The following is a 13764-nucleotide window of genomic DNA, read 5'->3' as shown; positions in this document are numbered from 1 at the left end:
CTCAAAGGAGGGAATTTTAGAGTCATCTTTCAATGCAAAGACCCTGAGGCTTGAGAAAGGACAGGTGGAATTGCCATGCCTTCTGCATATAATATTCCATAACAGTGCATGTGAAAATAATATGCTGGGTTTATAGTTCCCATTTCTTCATCATATTTCAGAGGTGGAATGTTTTCTCAGAAGTTTCCTCTGAGTTCCCCAAAGCCTTGTTTCTCTTAATTGTGGCATTCACCAGCCCTGGTTTGGTCTGTTTCTTTCTCAATATTTCTCACCAGGCTGTGACCTGCCTGGGGACAAGAGGGGGTGTCACACCCTGGCAGGGAGCATGGCATAAAGGAGGTGGTCCCGATGCATGTGTAGAACGAAGGAAAAAACAAATAGGTCCATGTGAAGAAGGGGCAGATCTGCCAGGGAAACTGAGGCATAGGGTTCAACCAGTCCCCCTAAATCTGCTTAAAAGCAGACATAAAATTGAGAATACTCTTGCCCCTAAAACACACTCTTTCTGTGTATGTGTGACCAATTTATAGCACTAATAATTCTGTGAAAGTCCAATCTTATACACACCTAGTTCATGTCCTCTGTATCTTCTAGTTGGTCTTGGAGGTGCTTCCCTGCACCCTGGACCAATTCCATATGTAAAGAACATGAGGACCAACCTCACTCCGGACATACTGGTTGATGTTACTCTTGTTGGGACTTAACAGAAATCAACCTTCTCATCTAAATTGCATTTCCAGTAGAACGTGGTCCATTCTTGCATGGGAATTCTCACTTAGCTTAAGCTCTAGGTCATTCAATCCTAGGAGTGGTGACTTAGAGTCAGGAAGTGATAGTATTGCTGGGCAGGCATCACCACACTTAGAGGAAAGTTCACATTTCTGATCCTGAGAAATAATTTGTTAAGAAGCATTGCACAGAACCAGAGGGAGGGGGGCGTTGAAGGCTGCTGAAGGAAGATTCTTTCAGCCCAGTGTAAGTGCATGACCAAGAGCAGAGTATGCTCAGAATCACAGAGACTGCAGATACATTTCTGTCTCAGGCCTACACTCTATTCCTCTGATCTTGCTTAAGAAAGAAAAGCTGGGGAGGGCAGGGGGGTGGGAGTAGGGAGTAGGTTTGGTATGGGATGAAATCAATGGTTTAGAAAATCCATCCATTACTAAATAAACAGTATGACCACAGCAGATATGGCCACATACAAAATCAAACGGCTTTTCATATAGAAAAAAATAAGTGTGATTCATGCCTGGCACACAGTAGGTGGTGTTTGGATGTGTGAATGCAGGTAAAGTGTGATTCTGTGGACCCAGAGGAGCAGCTGAGCCAAGAGTCCTCCCCACTGGCTTTTGAATTAGGACATGACACATCCGCAGCATCTTGTCCTTCAAACTCTATTTCTAAATTATGTTTTGCTTAGATCTATATTGAAGTTATTTTGGTGTTTTGGTGTACCTAACACCTGATTTTGGAAGGAGGTAAGCAAAAAATGTTGTTGATGGCATGAAAAATGAGCTAGATTTAAAAGTTAGCCAGATATGATTTTTAAATAAATTGTCCTGTATACCCATAAGTCATATGCATATTGATCACTTTTCTCTGTCTAATTAAGCCCAGGGAGATATAGTATAATGACAATTAAGTCAACTGGTGCTCAGAAGAGGTACCCACATGCAGGATCTCTCAAAACATTTTGTGACACCTTGAGGGGTAGAGCAAAGCCAGTGGCTAGGAATGTACTTGGGCTTTAGACAATATTTACAGTACAGTAAAATAATCTCACACTCAACATTAATGAGTTTCATTTCCCAGGTAAGAACAGGAGTTTGTGTAAGTGAGTGGCTCACTCTCTAAAGTCATGAATGTTCTTACAATTAGCTTTGCTTTGCTAACATTATCAATCAGGAAATCCAAATCCAAACAGCAGTTCCCATCTCCCAACAGAGAACTTTCTCTGACTTGCCATCACTACACTTAACAATCTCGCCTTGCAAATGTTCAATCTTGTGGTCAGTATTTCTAGGCCAAAATAAAGTGTTCTCAAGCCTGCTCTTTTGAAAGTATTCTGTCATCATTACCAAAGAGTGTTTAAATAACTGGCCATGGTGCTTGGTGAGACTCTGGGCTGGGAGAAACAACCTGAAGTTAATTGCTGATGTAACCACTAGTCCTTTAATATCCAGTGAGGAGCTACCATCATGGAGACCAGCTCTCAGGCAAGAGCCCTGTGAACACTACCAGTTAATCCTGGCATGAAACCGATAGTGGACTGGAGTTAGTGAATACCATTCTTCCAGAAGAGATGTAAATTTTTTTTAAAAAGAAGAAAATCAAAAGTAAGATTTAAAAACAGTAAAGTAAGTGTGGGAAATCTGGCAAGTAGCAAAAATCATTTTTAAGCATTTGAGAGGGGAAAAGGCAATATATGTTTAGAAGCCACACCTTTTTGGCCTTTGGGACTACATGGCTATGGCACTGAGTAAGAGCTAAAGTCTTTATTCTCTCTGAGGGGAAGAAAAAAGGAAAGAACAACAACAGTCCATCCAGGCCCGTCCAGCGCTGGGAGCCTCAGCTCCTGCAAACCGATCTCCCAGATTCCTCTGGGCAAGCACAGAACGAGAGGAAATGAAAACTAGGAAAACAATTTGCGCATGGAACAATGAGACGGAGTTTCACTTTGGTTTCACACTCAAATGTAAATGTGGTTATAATTTTTTAAAATATATTTATAAAAGGCAACGAGTCGAGGATGGAGGCGTCTGTAAGCCAGACGAACAGAAGAGCCCCACTGCTGCCGTGCAGCGCGCTTTGGGCAGTAGAGAAGTCGTGGGAACGCAGAGACACAGCTGTTTCCAGGCAAAGGGCCCAGAGCTGTTCAGCCTCGGCCACCAGAGCCTCCAAACAACGGGAAACACGCCCAAAGCGATTCGCAGACACATGTGTGAGGGGCTCCGAGCAGCGTGGGGTGTGCGTGTCCACCGCTCTAGCCCCCAGCTCACTCGCGCACCCGGGGCAGGTGAAGGCGCCCAGCCTCTGAGCTCCCCGTGATGCGGGTTCAAATCCCGCCGGCTCCCGGGCACCCTCACCCGCCACGGGGCGCGCTAAGCTTCTCCTCCTTTCTCCCGGCCTGGAGCAGTTCCCTAACTCTCCCGTACCCAGACCATAACAAAGGAGGCTCCGTAATGGATGCGCTATCGCAGCCCACAGGGATCACCAGCGGCTACCCGTCCGGAGAGTGCACCTGGCCATGCCACGCGCGACCCCTGACAGGCGGGCGTCTCCGAGTGCGGGACAAAGGGGCTCCTCCCGGCGCCCGGGGCTCAAGACGGGGCGCTGGGGAGCAGAGCCGGCAGGGGACTCACCTTCGCAGCGGCTCGGCTGCGCTCCTCGTGGAGCAGGAGGGCGGCGAGCAGCAGCAGCAGCCAGACCCCGAGCCGAGGCCCCATGGTGGCGGGCCCGGGGCGGCTGGGGACCGCGGGGGGCCACGGGGGACTGCGGCGGGTGGCGCGGGGCCCGCGGCGGGCAGCTCACTCTTGCAAGGCCGGGGCGTGAGCACCGCGCACCGTCCCGGGTGCGGCGACTCCAAGCGGAGACCTGAGCGCGGCCGGCCGAGCTCCCCAATTTGTTGGCGCTGCCCCTCCCCTTAGCGGTGAGCGGGCGGTGCCTCAAAGGGGAGGACCCTGCGGCGCGGGTAAAGGGCGGCGGGAGCGCGCAGTCAGGAGATTGCGACCGCAGTGCGCAGGGACTCCAGGGCTCTCCGCTCGGCACCCGAGGACTTCCGCGCCCCTACCCCTGCGCCCCCCGCCTCGCCGATCCCGGCAGAGGATCAAGAGGGGACTCCGGGCCCCTGAGGCTGGCGCCCAGGGAGGCCCGCCGGGCTGCTGATGTGCCGCGGGCGGGCGGCAGCCCCTGAAGCAGGGCCCCCGAGGTGAGAGCGACCCCCGGGCAGTGCCAAGACCCAGGCCCGAGAGCTAGGACTCCGGGCGCCCTGTGCGGGCTGGGGCTGCGTGCTCCTGTTGGGAACGGGAGGCGGCGGTTGGGGGAGGCTTAGCAACACCAACCGGGGCCTAATAGGAAGGGTCCCCTTTTTCTATCCCGTCTTGGGACTGCACTCTGGTCACCCCTGCAAGGAAGCGAGGGCGCACCGCGAGGTCCCCGCCTGTCCCAGAGACTGGCGGCGAGGATGCTCTACCTCCCCACCCCCTCGCTAAACCCGCTTTGTCTCTCGCTTCCAGGCTGAGAGTGAACGAAGAGAGTCAGGAGTGGAGGGACCGGGAGCATGAGAAGACACCAGAGAGCAGCGTCTGGCCCTGCCCTGCAGCGGTAAGCGACTTTCCGCCCTGTCCCTGTGGGCCCCGCGCGGAAGGGCCCTTCCGTGTAACTTTCAGGAATTGACAAGCCGGGGCCTGCACGTTCACCTCCCTGTTCTTCCCTCTCGCATCCAGGTGGCTGCTGCTGGGGGCCGTGACAGTGGGGGTCCTGGCCCAGAGCGTCTTGGCGGTAAGTCCCGGCTCCGGTTCCTTGCGCTCGGATTCTCGCGCCCGGGAGTGGTTGGGACCCTCCAGTGGCCTTTGAGAAGGCATTTCGCCCGCGCTCGCCGTGCGTGTGCGTGTGCGTGTGCGTGTGGTCCAGCCCACCCGGCCGGGTTCTAAGAAAGCTCGCTTTCCCCCAGTGACCCTCTCCCGCTTTCCTCCCCGTGGGTTCCCCAGCTTCAACCCCGGGAATTATGGGCGTCGGCTTTTCACCCGAGCTGATAATTTAAAATGTAGCCTGAGGCATCTTTTTCCTTCGTTTGAGCAAAGCTGCAGCCTGGGCAGCGGGGGCAGAACGCCGGTCCCGGGCAGCGAGGCGCTGGACGAGGGCGAGATGGGTCTTTGTGGGGCTGTAGGGCCGGTGACCAGGCGCTGCCATTGGCAGAGGGGACTGTGGTTTCCCGAGTGGGTGGGGCGCGGGGAAGCGCGGGCCAATCAGTGCTGCCCCAACCGCCAGGGACCAATGGAAGAAAACCCGCGTCGGAAGAAAACCCGCGTTTTCTCCCATGTCCTGGTCCGGCCACATGACCCTGTGTGCTGAGCGCTGCCCCCCAGACCCCGCCGCGGAGGGCGCCCTGCCAGTGTCGTCCCTGGTGCCTGCACTGTGGGTTGCGTACATTTTGTTCAAATAGCAGGAGCCATTTCTACGGCGCTTTATGCAACCGTGGCTAACGTGCAATAGGTTTGCTGCGTCTTCTCGGTTGAGGACACGAATGTTTAAACAGGGACTGAAAACTGAGGGGACCCGCAAGTGTCCTCATTCCCACTTCTGTCGACTGTCTCTGGCCGCAGCCTCTGGCCAGGTGGGCGCCACTAGGAATCACCCCTCCCCACCCCAGGTCCCACCCTGCTAGAGCACACACAGAGACAAAGGGGAAATGTTAGCGGTTCTTTTTAAATTCTGTTAATTTTACATTGTTCTGTCCTAATGTAAAACAAACAAGGATTTTACAGGTAGTGAGTGAGGAAGAGCTACTCTCCCTTGGGAAAGAAACACTTTAGCTCTGCTTTTCTGCGACTTTCTGCTCTAGTTCAGGGCCCAGGTTAGGAAGCAAGAGGTGGAACACAGAGACTTTGCCCAGAGCATTCCAGACCGAAGTTTTCTTAAAGTTCAGGTCTGTGTCTCCTTCCTTCCCCCAGTACTGACTTAAGAAGATCAGAATCTAGATGTTTGGACCAACCCAATGATTCTGGGTTCTTATGCAAATACCTGTATTACACATAAGACTTGGTCCAGATTTGTGAACCAGAAGCAATACACACACACACACACACACACACACACACACACTCACACTCACTCACTCAAAGAAGGAAGAGACCCCCAAAAAGTACCAGTGTGTGTCATGAGTGTGTGCATTGGTTGTGCCGATGCCCACACTGCTTCTTCCCCTGGGGCCACTTTTGTAATATCAGTGTTTCCATTCCTGAGGATGGCAACAGTCCCAGGAATTCTTATCAGGACTGATCTGAAAATTGGTGGAAAGGGCTTCGTGTTAGAAGAACTGGGTACTCAACATGGCTTTGCCCTGATCTCATAAATCCCGTGCCTTGGTTTCCCTCCTTTGAGGAAGTGAATCCTCCTCAGGTTGTTATGGGACCACGTGCCCTTTGACATGCAGCACACCTGTCTGCCTCCCCCCAAACCTCATAGTGCTGCAAACTCACCCTGAGTCTCTTTGACTCTAGGTCCTTGAATGGGACCAAGAACATTTCTTGCCCAACAGAGCTTCTTCAAAGTACAGTCCTTGCACCCCCTAGAGAAGAATCACCAGGAAAGGCTTATTACAAATTCAGACCTCTAGTCTGCATCCCAGACCTTCTGTCAGACTTTCTGGGCTGCAGCCTGGGAGTCTGCATTTTCCATGTGATGCCAAAGTTTGGGAAAAATTGAGCTGGAATACTGAGTGAGAGGCAGTTGAGGTCTGTTGCCAATTTACTTTATTTCTCTGGGCTTTGGATTCTAAAGCTACAAATAAAAATAGATAAATAGTTTAATCATTTTACTAGAAACATTAATATGTGTTCTTAAGAGACATGCAATTGGTTATGTTCAATGAGCTGATCTTCTACTTATTAAGTTTTTATTGACCACTGGCTTTAATAGCTGTTACTCACGAAACAGTGGCTTGATCCTGAACTGTAGTCATTAAAGATTTTTCTTAATTGTGGCAAGTTCTGCTCCCCATTAACCAGCTGTGTTCCAGAGTCCTGTCTCATTGCCTGTCTCAGGACTCTTCCCCTGGGGGGTAGGTTCAGTAGAAAAGGTTTCTGCTTGTATCTTAGAGCTTTACAGCAGAGGCAGGGACAATGGGTGGCTAAGAGCGCGTAATTAATGAGCACTTCCTGTGTTCCATTTTGTGTGCATTAGTACATCAGTGCCTCACAGGAAAACACACTTTGGAGGTAGGTAACTATCATTACCCTGTTTTATAGGTGAGGAAAAAAAAAAAGAGGCACAAAGAGTTTAAATAACTTGCCCAAGGTCTCTGTCTTTGTAAGTGGGCCAGTGGGACTGGAACCCACACTCACCCTTCTGAATCTGTAAGTCAGCAGGGAGGGTGCTGGGTCTCCTGGGGTGTGGGTGATTTCTGAGGTTCTGGACCTTGGGCCAAGAGAGTGAGGCCCAGGCACGGACTCCTGGGAAGAGAAGTCGCCCTCCTTCCTCGTCTGCCGAGGACCAGGAGCGCGGAGCAAGCAAGAAGCAATATCATCGGGTGTCTGTGCGGCGGAGGAAGCAGAAACACCCCTGGCAGCCTGGGCGCAGGGTTCAGTGTGGACCCCGGGCTCTGCATGGACCACTCGGAGGGTGCTCTCTGCCATCCAAGTCGCCTTTTCTGAGGTACCCTTGCTTGAATGCAAGGCCAAGATGCCAAGTGCATGTACAAAACACCCATCCTGGAAGGCAGTGTGGCACAAGGGGTCCCATCCCAGACTCAGGCAGCTGCCTGGGTGCCATTCCCAGCTGGGCACGCCGCTGAAGGGTGGCTGCCTAAGGTGAGCACTCACCAGACCGCTGTGTTATCCCCCCCTAACTGGCATGTTAATAATTTCACCCACCTCATGGGGGCAGGGGGCTTTGGGATGAGTGGGCTCCTGGGAAGTGCTTTGAGAGGCTAGCACGGCGCTGGTGCCAGGAGGTGTCCACTGGGCCTGCTGAAGGGATGGCTCCCTGTGCTGCACGTTGTAACCTTTGTGGAGACTTCAAAGCACCCCCTGCAGCCCCTGTAAGCATTGCTACTTATCTCAAGGGGCAGGGCAGCAGCCTTGAAGATCTAAGAGACCCAGTCCTGCCTGATTCTGGGAGGAAGAGAATTCCCAAGAACAAAGGCCTTCCCTGAGATCAAATACACAGCAGGCTGAAGGCCCAGCTAAGGACCTCAGCCGGGAGACAGGGCCACACCATGTGAGTTCTCATAGGTATGAGGCCAGGAGCCCTAAAAAGCACAGGTGTTATGTTGGTGCCCGAGAGATACGGGGTTCCTGAATGCCTCTGCACCAGCTTGGTTTCTGAGAGGTTTTCCACTGCACCAGGCCTTGGAAAATTCACTTGACTCTTGCAGGCTGCCACTGTTTTCCTTTCTCTCCAAAAACAGCTGTGGTGGCAAGGCTTCTCCCGGGGGCTTATTGATGAGTGGGGAGAGATGTATGGAGCTGCAGTGCTTCCCAGAGCTCAGTGTCGGGATCAAGAATAAAAGCCCCTTCCCATATTCCCTGCAGCTGTACCCTGTTGTTCAAATGCAGAAGGGAAAAATCACAAGGTTCCACCATGAGAGTGGAAACACAAGCATATCTCAGCTTTCTAGAAGCTATTGAAGTTGCCCTCCCTGGGTGGCTTGTATGACTCGGCCACAATAAATAATAGCCGGGATTTGCCATCACTGTTCTAGAACTAGAGGCAGATGAAAGGGCAGGTAGGAAAGCGCAGGGAGAGGGAAGACAGGCTCTGGCACTGTCCGAGAGATGCATTTAGAACCAGAGAGAGAAAGACAATGTGAAATGTAAGGAAAAAGTTCTAGGACAGAAAACAAAGATTTTGCTAAAATAGTAAAAAGCAAAGGATTATGTAACTTTTTCTGGGGAGAGAGAAAGAAAATATTGAAAAAATTCTAGGGAAAAACTACGTACAATGGAGACTTAACTTTTCAACATTGTTTGATGACGTAATGAAGAGATGACTACCTAGTAGGTGGTTTGGGAATTTCTTGTTCTTTTAATCTGAAAAAGGATATTTATCTTTGATTAGAGGGTTTTAGAGAAAACTCTGAAATTGGCCTCTTGCTTTTTGTCTGCCGATGTTTGTTGGCGCTACCATCAGTCCTTGAGGTGGTGGGTGAAGTCCTGGCCTTGGCTGACTTGGCTCGCAGATCACAGGCCCTGTGACCTCACCATAGTCTTGAGGGGGAATGAAGCCTAACGCCAGCCTGGCTACTAACTGGCTGTTTGACTTTGGAGCAAGTCACTTAACAGACTTTGCCCCTGGGGCCTGAAAGAAAAGGTTGAAGAGCTGGTTGTGCTGACTGCTCAGGTGCTCTCTCAGGTGAGCAGTGCACCCCAGGTGAATTGCAGAGGCAGCTCTGAGGGCCTGCAGGTGGCTGGGGGGAGGGGGGCTCAGCTGTAACCCTGGCAGCGAGAGGATTCCACCAGGTGAGCTCCAGGACATCACTTAAAGGTGGACGTGCTGCATGAGGCTTTTATCTTCATAGTGTAGAAGCTTCTGGAACCCAGTAAATAAATGGTACTTCATCAGTTCAGATGAGAGAAAGGGCAGGGTTATTGGATAGGTATCTTCTTGCTATTCCCCTTGGGTGGTCGTGCCCTTCAGTTGATGGGAATATCTCAGGACAAGTGGTGGCCTAAATGACATACTGCTCTCAGTTCCCTCAACTGCTGTGAGGGGACAATAATTTGTATTTTCATTATTCATGAAAGAAGGTGGTGTCTAATCTTAGGGAGACTGCCTGCGTTTCTCCTGTTGATGTGGTCAGAGAGTGAATTTCAAAGGAAGAAAGTGCAAGCAACCCATGGCTTGCCCAGCAAGCTCTGCCCTGGGCACTAAACGCTCGGCCTCTCTCCCGAGCTCCTGGTAGATCCCTGATGAACTCTGTTAAGATGTGTTCTGTTGCACTGAACGAGGCTGCCTTTTGAAGTAGCAACTCTTTTGTAAAAACTGTTCCTCTAAGTACACTGTGGTGTCCTCGGGCAAATCTTGGGACAGAAAGACTGCACTACGGTAGTGGTGACATTCTGCCAGAGTCTGCAGTTTAATGTGCTGATGTTAATTTCTGTACCATGTTAATTTCTCAGTTTTGATATAAATATGCCAAGGTTGTAGAAAATGTTAACATAAGATGTAATGTCTGGGTGAAGGGTTATGAACCCTTATGAGTGTGTTAGGCAGTGTGCTCATGTGCTTTAAAGAACAGGAATCCCCTTCTCGCCTGCCTAAAAACCCTGCGGATGGCAGGGACGGGCACGCGGCAGGTGCCGCAGGGCAGTGCACAGGCCCCTGCATTGGGACTTGGAGTGCAGCCTCCCAGTGGCCGCAGCTTCTACATCAGTTTGGGGCTGAGGAGGGGCCAAGAACAAGGATGGCTGGTGACCAATGGCTGTTGCCTCGCACACTGGCCTGTCACCACCCTGCCATCCATAACCAGAAACGAGAAGCAGGAATGCAGCAGCCTCTGCCCCCGCCCTGGCCAGTTCCATTCTGTGCGAACCCTATCTGCACGCAGTGGCCTCAGCCTCTGGGAGATGAAGGACTCCCTGTCCCTTTCCTGTCAGGGTACCTGTGTGGCAGATGTCGGGATCCCTGCGCCCACCCCTTGGGCCCAGCTGGAACCTCTGCCCTTCGAAGTGAAACCCATTGAGAGTCTAGCTAAAGGGCCCTCTCCAGCTGACAGCATTGTCAGTTATTAGGGACAGGATTTTGAGGCATCGTTGTAGCTCCTGTAGACATTAAACATCTGTCTTCACCCATCATCCACTTTTTCACCCAGGAACACGTCATCCTCTGGTGTCATTGTTACCACAATCCAAGTTCAGGGAATCTGGCATCTTCCCTCCTGGAACTGTTCGCTGGTACATTTATCCTCTCCGGGCCCTGAAACATGGCGAATGACGATGCAGTCAGTTGACAGTGTTCAAACAAATCTTTTGGATGAGGAATACAGTCATGGAACTATTAATAAAAGAGTATATACATATATATATTCTTTTTCTCACTGTGGGTTCTCCCCCCAAACTAAATGCTGTCCCCCACTGGATGACACTAGCTGGAGGTGATGGTAAAGGAAGCTTGGATCTGCCTGTGGAGGATTTGCATTTTTTCCGGGATTGTTTCAGCCCCACCCATAAAGTTCCTGTTTTGTTGCCTCTGTCCAGTGTAGTGATCTCCCATGTGGGAATTAGAGGAGCATCTGTGTTTCTGAGTCACCTGGACAAATGACCTGGTACCTGGTAGAAATTACATAACAATGTTTTTCTGCATGTTGAGCATTTTTGGGTCCATGACTGTGGAGTGAGGGGACCTGTGAGAACAGGGAAAGGGCTTCTGTTGGGGGATGGGGTCAAAAACGAGTGCTCTGGGCCTCAAAGCTCTGGTCGTCCCCCAGGGAAAGACGCCGATCGGCATCAACTGTCCAACAGTCACAGACTGGCATCAGAAAGGGGCAACGCAATAAACCCGCCAATGCAGTGGGGCCTGCTAGCCCGGGCCCTCCTGCTGTCCTCACGCCCTGTGACACTGACTCCAGGTTGGAGGAGAGGAAGGGGTCCCCTGGGGGTCTTTGTGGGATCCCCAGACCAGACATAAGAAAGAGGAGTCCCTGAAAATGCCACTACTGTTCCAGAAATCCCGGAACCAGCTAGAACGTCCCATGGTAGAAACACAGCAACTCGCATTTGTTGAGCAACATGGAGCCAGGAACTGCTCTAAGCCATTGACACCTTACAGATGGGTAAACTGAGGCATGAACAGGTCAGGCCACTTGGGAAGGTCAATAAGAGTAAAGTTGGGAGTGAAATCTAGGACTCGCTGAGTCTAAAACCTATGCTTGTAAGCACTGTGCTAAGTGGATAAATGCCGGCCACAGAATATATATTCATATTGAAAATACGTATATCATATGTAGAAAATATATACTATCAACCTATGTGGAACATATAGAGATAAATGATAGAGATGAGAGGGAGAGAGAAAGAGAACATGGACACACACGCATACATACATGTACATACACACATGCATACCTGCACATGTGTATGCACACACACAACACAGGGCTGGAGGATGCTCCTGGCTCCTTTCTCCTCAAGGGCTGCTGACACAGAAGAGGTGCCAGCGGCTGCCTCTAGGGAGTGCCAGGCAGACCTGCTTTTTAGGGTCCCCTCTGCAGAGAGGCTGGACCAAGGCATGAGGATGACTGGGTAGCCTCAGGAACTCTGAAAAATAAAGGCTAAAAAGACAGCACTCAGGAGAGGCCCTCAGAGGCTGAGTAAGGAGCGAGGAGAGTAGACAGAGGGAGACTCCCCCATCAGCAGAGCAGGGTCCCTGCAGACGCAGTGCCCACCCTCCTGCAGGCCCTGTTTGAGACGCCAGGCCATTGAGGCTGGTTCCACTACAGCTGTGTAAAGCGGAAGGGGAGGTGCGAACACAGCTTTATTGAGGGGCAGAAAGACAGGCTGTTGGGAAAGTCTGTTAGTCCTAATTGAGAGAAAGATTTGCTGAAATCCCATGGGGGACAAGAGACCTTCCTAAAATTATCCTCGCCATACAGGAGGCCCCACGGGCAGCAGCAGAATGACAACAGGAGCCACTGTTTCCTGGGCCAGTGCTGATTCCGTGTGCTAGGGTCTGCTTGCACTGCTCTGTTTCGTGCTGCGGTTCTCTTTGAGGTCCACATGTGCCAACAGGTACACGTCTGGACTCTTACAAACAGGTGGAGTCTCTGGCTTTGAGTCCAGTGACTAGGAACAGTCACTTTTCCTTTCTGGGCACCCTTGTCTCCACCTATAAACAGCCTCATAACTGTATCACAGGTTCACGGTGAGATCATTCATGTGAGATACATTCACCAAATGAACATGCAGATTCTGCTAGGAATGATATCCACTCGCGAGTTCTGCACATCAGTCCTCCCGTGGACTCATGTCTGGGCCAGAGCAAGGACAAGCTGGGAGCAGTGAGGTTGAGTGCCCTGTGTGTGTGTGTGTGTGTGTGTGTGTGTGTGTATGTGTGTGTGTGTAGTGTTGGAGTTACTCAACTGTCTGCCTCAGTTTCAAGGTTGAATATGCCATCTGGGATTGCAACCTGCAGAAGTTCACTGTTTGAGACCAAGTTCACCTTCTGTCCTACACTGGACTTTCAGTACGATTGACTTCCCGTGCGATTGTGCTCATCAGCAAACACTGTGGGAGCCTCGCTCCCAGCGCGGAACCGCGCTATGAACCACACGCACTGTGTTCCAGGGGTGCAGAGGGAAGCCCAGGCTCAGGCAGGGATGCAGGGAGCGAGGCCACCTTCGGGCTTGGGCTAAAAACTTGCTTTTGCTAATTCCTGGCCACATGACATTGGGCGAGTTACTTGGCTCTTTACACTTTAGTTACATTTTTGAAACCGGAGTTAAAATCATTCTTACCTGAAACATGTGCTCTGAGGATAAAGGAAGAAATTGTGTGTATCTTTGCATTGTAGTGCTTGACAAATATTAGTTAATGTCTACTCTTGGTTTTCACTTTCACTTTTTAATAAATATGGGTCTTCATCCTCAAGATATAAGTAACTTGAGGCCACAGAGAGTAAAGTTCAAGTGTCACTAGAGTTTTGGGAGAAAAGAGGTATTTTGAGCCATGATGCGAGGACAGGATGAGGCCAGCTTGCGGGACGTGGGTGCCAGTGGGGGAGGTTCCCATGCCCAGAGCTCCTGGCAGGTCGCCGCCTTGTGGTGCGGAGGCTGGGTGGTGGGGACAGACCGCCCTGCAGTGGTTCACGTGGCCAGAACTGGCCAGGTGGGTGGCATCTTCCTAATGCCTTTGGACAGTTGTTTTCATTTTCTTTAAGTTTGAGAAATGTCAACCAAGGGAAGAATTTTAATTTTAATTAAAGTTAAGTCAAGGTGTAACTAAATTATTTCCAGAACAAATGGAAAGACTTAAAAACAAAGAACATTTTGTTCACATAATTTTGAGACCTAAGTATAACTTAACAAAACAAGAAAACTCAAGAGGCTTT

The 13764-nt window shown here is 50.8% G+C and overlaps 2 protein-coding genes across 2 annotated transcripts in view; one reads left to right on the top strand and one right to left on the bottom strand.

The window, feature by feature from the left end:
* COL4A1 (collagen type IV alpha 1 chain) overlaps nucleotides 1-3528 on the bottom strand; it is a 147366-nt gene extending 143838 nt beyond the window's left edge. The window contains exon 1 of the mRNA XM_045567351.1: nucleotides 3363-3528. Coding sequence (XP_045423307.1) covers nucleotides 3363-3446 — 84 coding nt within the window. The 5' untranslated portion in view covers nucleotides 3447-3528. The remainder of the gene's footprint in view (nucleotides 1-3362) is intronic.
* Nucleotides 3529-3708: 180 nt separating this feature from the next.
* Nucleotides 3709-13764, top strand: part of COL4A2 (collagen type IV alpha 2 chain) — a 178088-nt gene continuing 168032 nt past the window's right edge. The window contains exons 1-3 of the mRNA XM_045567425.1: nucleotides 3709-3928; nucleotides 4236-4323; nucleotides 4446-4500. Coding sequence (XP_045423381.1) covers nucleotides 4280-4323; nucleotides 4446-4500 — 99 coding nt within the window. The 5' untranslated portion in view covers nucleotides 3709-3928; nucleotides 4236-4279. The remainder of the gene's footprint in view (nucleotides 3929-4235; nucleotides 4324-4445; nucleotides 4501-13764) is intronic.

The sequence above is a fragment of the Lemur catta genome, chromosome 13, assembly GCF_020740605.2.
Source record: "Lemur catta isolate mLemCat1 chromosome 13, mLemCat1.pri, whole genome shotgun sequence".
Classification (NCBI taxonomy): domain Eukaryota; kingdom Metazoa; phylum Chordata; class Mammalia; order Primates; family Lemuridae; genus Lemur; species Lemur catta.
This window is presented reverse-complemented; position numbering and strand designations above follow the sequence as displayed.